At 39.2% G+C, this 8699-nt stretch overlaps 1 protein-coding gene across 1 annotated transcript; it reads left to right on the top strand.

Annotated features, from left to right (window-relative positions):
* The first annotated feature begins 1450 nt into the window (after positions 1–1450).
* Positions 1451–7085, top strand: rab20 (RAB20, member RAS oncogene family). Its single transcript, XM_008275526.1, has 2 exons — positions 1451–1897; positions 5568–7085. The coding sequence occupies exons 1-2, from the start codon at positions 1714–1716 to the stop codon at positions 6167–6169; spliced, it is 786 nt and encodes a 261-aa protein (XP_008273748.1). The 5' UTR covers positions 1451–1713; the 3' UTR covers positions 6170–7085.
* Positions 7086–8699: the final 1614 nt, after the last annotated feature.

Below are 8699 nucleotides of genomic sequence, written 5' to 3'. Positions count from 1 at the left end.
CTGTGTCTTTTTATACAGTTTATGTCAACTTCTGGTTTCAGCTGTATATTTGAGTCTCTTAATCTTAACATTTCAATTAGGTAGATGTATTTATATAATAAACAATATTGCAGGGTCTTAGCATTAATATTTAAATTAGTCATGTAAATCTGTATGATAAATGATATTTTAGGGTCTTAAGCTTAACACTTAAATTTGTCAGGTAAATTTGTAACATCAGTTATATTTCTATATTTTAAAGCACTCTGGCTAAACATCTGTTGTTTTAAATGTGCTATATAGTGAATGATGACCAAACTTGACTATACAAGTGGACTATCAGCAAATAATTGGGATATTATATTATATATAATAGCAAACATATATTTGCTTGTCACTACATCTATTTTCATTGTGTTTTCTTTTCAATATCTGTCTTTATTTTTGCCAGTTTTCTTCATTCATGTTTCTTCAATCAACCATTCTACATACACAGTACTCATGAGGGCGTTGTCTTATCAATATTTTACAAGTACATTTTTCTAACCATACACACCCAAAAAGCAAGGGAAAAAAGACCAAACAATACAAAAAATAAAATAAAAATACGATCAAAACCAGTCAAATAACAGAATGAGTTATAAGCTCAAAGTTTAAGATAAAAAAAAATAGCATAAAATTCAAAAAATTAGGACCATTAACAACTACCAAGAGTAATGAAAAACATGATATTTTTCCTAAAAATGTCAGCGGAGGAGCATTGCTATGGAATATACATAATTTTGCATATTATTTAATATCATGTGAATGCTAATTTTTGCCAACTCTCTCAGGCATGTGGGAGGTTTGTCTGAATAAAGAACATTCCGGAAAAATGTCCTACCGTCATCCTCAAATGTATTCATACTCTTCCATTAAAGAAAAGGCAAAATTCACAATAATCACTCAAATAACTAGAAACTGAAAAAAGTCATAATAAATAAAAATTTGCTAAATTAGAATTTAGTGAAATAAGACAATGCGTTTGAATCGTGGTTGAAAAGAATGATTTAAAAAAAAAAACAACAACAACAAAAAAACAAAACAAAACAAATACTTTGCTGATGAGCAGTGGACCAAAATCAAAAATACCAATACACACACACACACACATACACATATGTATTTGTATATGTATATGTATATATCTGTTGAACCACAATTCAAAAGCAATGTCATGATTTCCAGTGTTACTGTTTTTATTCATTTATTCTTACTTTTGTCAAGTTCAACTTATTTCAGTAACAGCTGTTTTTCCCCCTCTTCTTTAATGGGAGGATATGAATAAATTTGAGGACGTGTGAACGACTAGAAATGTCGTCACTTTAACGGATTGATGAACTCAGCACTTTTCCGTGTCTCCTGTCTGAAGGCTGCAGCGCTCCGAGGATCCTGACAGGCAGCGCGGAGGGCAACAAAAAGCCCAGTGGTCTTCAGCTCTTCTCACACTTCCTGATTCACCTCAGTTACTTTTTGAAGTTCAGACTTTAACCAGCGGATTCCAGAATGAGCCAACGTCCAAGTCACGGTGTCGCAAATGAACTTTCGCTCACAAAAATGCCGTTTTGACGAAGGACCTCGCCAACAAGCCTGAAATGACTTTTACGAGCTAGACGGACTCTACGGTGAAGAGAAATAATAATAATTAGAATTTAAAACGCCGCTCCTGTAGTAGCGGGAACCAGAACCAGCGTCATGCCCGACAAGATGAAGAGGCCCGACGTGAAGCTGGTCCTCCTGGGGGACATGAACGTGGGGAAGACGTCGCTGCTCCACCGGTACATGGAGAGGAAGTTCAAGGAGACCGTGAGCACCGTCGGAGGGGCGTTTTTCCTCAAACAGTGGGGGCCCTACAATATCTCAATATGGGACACGGCCGGTAAGACAAGCTCGTGTGTTTTCTTGTTTATTTCAGCCTCCCGTCGTGCCTCCTTTGTCCGGTTTGTTTACCTGATAACGTGTGACCCGAGCACCTGAGCTAATCACTGGCATGTGACCGCTCAGTCTGCTTCTCATTAGAACTGCTGCAAACTTTGCTTGTTTTTTTTTTTTGTTTAAATCTCAAAATAAACATTCCCACAGCCGAACCATGGCCTGTTATGCAAAATCTTCCAGAAGTTTATCTTACCAGGTCAAACTGGATCAAAACAGCTTGCTAATCCATCACATTGAGGCACAAACAGCCCTTGAAAACAACATAAACATGTCGATAATCGATCACACGCCTGTCAAACAACACCACAGACTTTTAAGATGATTGATTATTTAAATCTATCAATATATGAGCAGATTACAGACACATAGAGGTTGGACTTTGTTCTCACTGGGATCAAATTCAGTTGGATTTTTCCTTTAAATGCACTTTGTACACTAGTGTTGAATTTAGTCTTACATGTCCTGAATTTACCCTATGGGGGTCAATAAAGTTTTATCTTAAAGAGTCATAAACTAAGATTGCATATTTAAATATTGCATACTATTTAGATATCGTAAACAATGCTGTATATTCAACACCATAAATGTCTCGCAAGTAAATTTAAAGAGATTAAAAAAGAGACTTTAAAATATAGATTTGATAGTCAGTTGCTTAAACACTAATTTAAAAATAAACCAGTTCTTGTTGTGATAATCAGCAATCAAAAAGCAAAAATAATGCCAGTTGTAGATCTATCAATTTAAATCAAATTTCACTGTACATACAAGTCGTACAAACAAGATGAGAGAGCGTTTCTTCAGGATCCAATAACTAAAAGCAATTAAATAAAGAATCGTGTACATCTACATCATTATGATTGAAAAATTCTAGCATCTACCATCCCTTTTGGTTTTAGTCAATTTTATTCAAAGTTTGACACAAATGTTTGATTCTTGTACTACTGACCCTTTTCGTTCTGGTAATTTGTGATAAAATTGATCAAAAACGTTTGATTCTTGTAGAATAAACTATATATCCCCTAATCTGAGAGGTGAATAAGTGGTACTAGTAATGAAAGTAACCTTTTTTCCTTTTGGTTACTTGCCAAGATGCGTTTAAATCCCTTTAAAGTTAGCAAACACAAACTCTGTTAAAGTATAAATCTCAATGTGCTGACAGAAAATCACCCGTCGCGCAAAAACAGGCCTCTTGAACAAACACTTTAAAGACTTGTTTGTTATTATGCACTGACCTAAATCCGATTTTATTCAAATTGTTATCCAAATAATAGTTCCCTATTGTGTTTTCTGCTTCCTGAACAACATGTCGTAAAATCACTACGTGCCATGTCTTGTGCTAGATTGCTCAACTGTGGAGTGTTGTGACCTAATAAAAGCCATTGTCAAATGGGTACTTCTGCAGAAATGCTCGCACACACTTGATCCTGTTCTTTTTTTTTTTCCAAATCTTTATTGTTTGTTAATAGTTGCTCGAGTTGGAGGCTTCAGAAGCAGCAACTTACTGCTGGACTTTTGATAAGATGGACAATTTCAATTCAACAACGGTGCCTCTAAAACTACACTGCGTAGAGTGCATAGTTTAGAACGCTCTATCATTTAAATTGTACTGTAGCATACAATGTAAGGCCTTTTTTTAATTTATTTTTTTAAAGGAATCTTCTACCTGAGAAGTCACTTTCACCTTTTATATGTAATTGCCAAAAATTTCCAAATTAATAGTTGTTTAACGTGAAACCTTCCTGTGGACTTGCCTTGAACTCGCTCACGTATTCAACCAAAAGCCACAGAAGAAAATCTCCTTAATGTGACCACGTAACCTAAAAAAGGAACCCTAATTAGCATAAAAGGAACAGATTTTATTTTTCTGCTGATTAACTAAACTGATTATTGACCGATTGCTTCATTTCGTATTTTTCTGTTGACTTACTAACCTGATTATTGACTTGAGGTCACGACACCACTATTGGTGCAGTTAAATCCAGATCTGTGTTTATGGTCTCTGTGTGTTATGTGGTGTGCAAAGTGTAGGACTGTTCTTGCTTTAACGACACTACCAGGGAGCATGGAAGTTTATTTACATCTGCAGTTAGAAGTTCAGGTATTTAGGCACCATGTTGTCCTGAGTTTAGACATTTCAACAAGACAAAACACTGATTCGTATTGAAAATCTGTTATTTTGCAATTTGAAAACACCAGGCCCGATCGCTTCAAATTCATTTTCGCTCCAGTCATTTTCCAGTTTCTGCTGGCTGTGACAGGTTGAATTATTCATCCAGTTACTGCTGCTGAATAAGCTCAGAGCTGCTCTACATTCCAGTATTGTGTAAACATGAATTACAGGCAAATACACACTTTAGAAAAGTTGAGCTGTTGAGCCACAGAGATAAGGAAAGGCCTGGCCATGTCACCAGAAAGCCATTTCCTGTCTGTGTTCCCTAACTCCACGACCTCGGTGACAGCTCCCCCGTTCACTTTAGTCACCGCGGGCGAGAAATGCCGGATCAGCGCTTAGTCATTTCAAGGTTTATTGTTGCAGATCTGTCAGCACGGAACCATAAAGCTGTGGAAGAATGGCAGTTAGGAGGGTTCTCCTATAGTCTGTCAGGTTTTTCGGCTTCACATCGAAAACTGTCTGGCCGTCGCTCATTTTCCACTGATAAAGCCCTTTTCAGTTACAGTTTACTTTCAAAGCCCTGTGCAAACTGCCTGCCCTGTTCCTCTTAACAGTCACATGATGGGGTTATGACAGGAAGGCTTGACTCTCCATGTGCTAACCTGTCTTTTCCAAACTTGCATGCGACACTTTTTTTCCAGAAACACGAGAAGAGCTTTGTGAGGGGTTCTTCTTTCTGTCACTTGAGCCGAGAGCATGTTTAAAAAAAAAAAAAAGTGGGGCAGCTTATTTTAATTTTCATAATTTGAATATCATATCAGTCATATTTGAAGCAAAAAATTAATCATTTGAGCAACTGATACGGGTGTTTCTTTGCTTTTTCCTCTCATGTCTGATTCTAAACTCAGTATTTTTGGGTTTTGGACTGAGTTAGATGAAGCAAAACAAACCACCTAACATATGATTAATTATTTGAAAAATTATGCAGCAGATTAAACGACCAAAATGAACCCTTGTTGCCAGTTTGTAGTACAGTTTGGTAAAAACATGTTCTAATGCAACAGCCCTTTGTGAAGTTTTTGAGAGGTATTTATCTGACTTCGTGATATTTTCAAGGCTGTAGTTTGTGGTGTTTAAGTATATTGTGTTACACTGAATCAACACCTCTAAAATAGTTTACAACAGTACAACCTTCAAAAGTGCATAATTTATTTACTGATATTTCCGACTGCATTCAAAAACAAATCTAGGTGTATCTAATGAACGGATATCTGAGTGTATTACCAAAACATGCCCCCGGTGCAGTGTATTCACACACACAATGTGCCCTTTCAAGAATCCTGCATATTTCAACAACAAAGCTCGTTTCTGTTTTCAAACTGCTGACTGTCTTGCACAAAAACCTCTCTGCTGTGTCTTTCTGCACTGCTGGTCGGTTTTCATTCCGTGTTGTTTATGGGGTCAAAGTTGAGCCGGTTGGATCTGCCTCTTGTCTTCTCAGGCCGGGAACAGTTCCACGGTTTGGGCTCCATGTACTGTCGCGGTGCGGCCGCTGTCATCCTCACTTACGACGTCACCAACTGGCAGAGCCTTGCTGAGCTGGAGGAGCGTTTCCTGTCCCTGACCGACACCGCCAACCACGACTGCATCTACGCCATAGTGGGCAACAAGGCCGATCTCACGGACCCTAAAGCCCATCTGTCCAGGACATCAGACGGACAGCCCGAGGACCAAACTGAGTGCGAGGAGGAGAGGACTGAACCACAGGTGTTGTCTGCGTGCCCAACACCCCCGGCCTCACCCGCATCCCTTTCCGGCGTGATGCTTCACAAACAGGTGACACACGAGGATGCGGTGGCTCTTTATGGGAGAATACTACGCTACAAGGGCCTGGACGAAAAGAGCAGCCTGCCTGCCGAGAAGGTGTGCTTCGAGACAAGTGCCAAGACCGGCTATAATGTGGACGCTCTGTTTGAGACGATGTTCGATCTGGTGCTGCCCTCCATCCTGAGGAAGAGACACGAGAACCAGGAGTCTCCTACGGTGGATCTGGAGGACAGTCAGGGGGCTCACAGCAGGAAGGCCAGAATTGGCTGCTGCTAGCGGCCAATGAGAGGCGAGGAGGCTTCCACCGGCAGACTCGTTTTTTTTTTTTAACCAGGGACAATCTGCAGGTTGGTCTGAGCATCAACTGTGATGGTACTACTTTTGTTGGGCTTGAGTGAGACCTAATTGCATTATTGACCTCCCAGTAACACGCATACATTCTCGATGCTGTGAAGGTCTGGAAAAGCAAATCAAATTCAGAGTGTCTAGAGGATTTTTTAAGTATTTCTTTGTAAGGAAGGGAAATAAACGCACGTTGCATTGTCACTCGATGCTTTGAAACCTTCCACTCTAACGACTGAAACTGCACTTAAATCCCAAAGATGTGTCTGTGTGCGGATAACGCAGATAAGAAGTCAATCACTGCTATTTGTGTATGTTTTGCTTTGAGAATTTCACAAAATTAACAGCGCTAATCGCTAGCTGGATGGCACGTTGCACTGTGTTCATGGTTGTTGTATTTCAAGGTTTCCGTCAATCACATTTCACTTTATTGCTCTGTTACTACCATTTATATTGATCTTTATATTTTATCGGCACTTATGGAGCTTCTCAATGAGTGTAAAAATACCCCTGTTGAATTTTTAAGCATGCTATCATAATAAAGATTTTTATTTTGCAGTTTGCCTGCTCTGTGAAGACAAAAATTAAAAAACTTAACCGAGAGGAAAGTGACACAGAAGTATAACAAACAACATTTAATCTTTACAATCCAATGAAATAATCATGTTGAAATAACCATAATTATATTACAATTAAAACAGATGTTGTCAGTATTTTTTCTGGTCTAATCAATCTGTTTATTTCCAAACAAGTGTGTCAAAGTGAAGTAGAACATCTGACCTACTTTCTAAATTGTGTAAAATGCTCTAATCTAAACCAGGATCAGAGCAACGATTGGCTACCGTCAGACCTCTGATCCTAAGTGTTTACATTCTGTCCTGTTGGCAGCTTGGGGCGGGTCAATAATTTGTAGATTTGTACAAAAAAATCTGAGTGATGTTGCTGGAATTGGATAAGATATATATTCAAAACTCTCAGGAAGGGGGTCAAGTTCATTCAGAAGGTAAAAAACAGAATCAGTGCATTTTATGAACATATGATAAATGGAGAATAATGATAGATGAGTTTGCAGTAGTTGATAAATGCGTACAAGAAGTCGACAGCTTGCTGTAATTTTATAAAAAATAGGCTTTGTAGGAGCAATGGAGTCAAAGCGGGATAATACTGTCGATGGTATCAGCCAGCGCTTGTTCAAGACCTCTAGTGACTCTCTTCATGTGGCTGAGAAGCAGTGTTAGTGGCTTTATGGCGGGCTGTATGCCCTAAACAATACAAACATCTAGTTAAACTGAAGCAGTGCATATATATATGTGCATCTTTGGTTCAGCTGTAGTGTACGGTCTCTGATAGTTAACAATGTGACAATATAGCTGAGGTAATAAGTTAAAAAATAAGCACCAAACCACATTTAACACAAAAACATGATCGTTTTACCCGTGATGCTGTTGTTTTCATTACGGGGCTTCTCCTGTTCTATCTACAGTGTAACTCAAAGCTCAAGGCGTCGCACAGTCATTGCATATCTGAGCTCTGTGGCTCGGGGAGAGAGTTCTCCACTGATGCTGATCTGAGTGTTATAGAGACCACCTGTCAGCGGAACAACTTCTGTCTGTCACTGTAGAGTCTTTCACAAGTTCTTCATGCACACCTGGCAGCGGCTGATACGTGACAGGAGCTGGCCCGCTTTGAGCGTCTCTGATGAAGGGTCAGGGTGGTACGACTGCTCTAGCGACGTTAGCCAGAAGCTGTACTTGTTGGCAAAGTAGTGGCATGTGCCTTTGGCCCCGTTGCACTCGATGAACGGTGTCGTGCGGAAGTCCTCCAAGCAGGAGCCGGGCGACGACAAGGACTGACCGCCACCCTCGTTTCCTGCTGAAGTATGCTGCAAGGATAAAGGTAAGAGTTGAGTCAGTGAGGCAGGCGTGAGGTCAAATGGACAGTTAAGTATTTGTCTAAAAGAGTTTTGATAGTCATAATTTTGCCTGTGTCAGCAAACCCCTTAGAAAAATGCATGCCAACAATTAAGTGATCCTACACTTCCTGTGCAGTAAAAATCTGATATAGATTATTTCTCCATCATAGACCTCCATTGTTGTCCAAAAACTGATAAAAACACACAGTCCTGCTGCTGTTAATACTTACTGCACATCAGATCTGCAGCCAAAGCCAGTCTAATAAATGCACAATGGCTGTCTGAATAATGCTTGTTCAAAAAACTACACTTGGCAGCTGTTTTTAGAAGTTTTATTTTGCCCTTTCAACATAAGACAGTCGTATTATTAACCCATTTTTAAAGATTCAAATCTTAAGCAGGAACAAATGGGGCTGAACTTGGAGATGACTGAAAGTTGGACCAACAGTGGTCTTTTTTTAATATTAGTTGCCAGCCTTGTTCTGTCACAGCAATGAAAGAACCAAATTGTCTTTCATATATTAATGAAATGACGCAGGATTTTTGGCAAAT

The sequence above is a fragment of the Stegastes partitus genome, unplaced genomic scaffold (genome assembly GCF_000690725.1).
Source record: "Stegastes partitus isolate 25-593 unplaced genomic scaffold, Stegastes_partitus-1.0.2 Scaffold55, whole genome shotgun sequence".
NCBI classification, from domain to species: Eukaryota; Metazoa; Chordata; class Actinopteri; family Pomacentridae; genus Stegastes; species Stegastes partitus.
Note: the sequence above shows the minus strand (reverse complement) of the source record. Positions and strands in the feature narration are given on the sequence as shown.

Bases quoted from the DNA above. Each gene is read 5' to 3' on its own strand.
- rab20 (XM_008275526.1), top strand. From the start codon at position 1,714: ATGCCCGACAAGATGAAGAGGCCCGACGTGAAGCTGGTCCTCCTGGGG. The intron at 1,898-5,567 runs GTAAGACAAGCT...TTGTCTTCTCAG, and splicing joins CTCAATATGGGACACGGCCG to GCCGGGAACAGTTCCACGGT.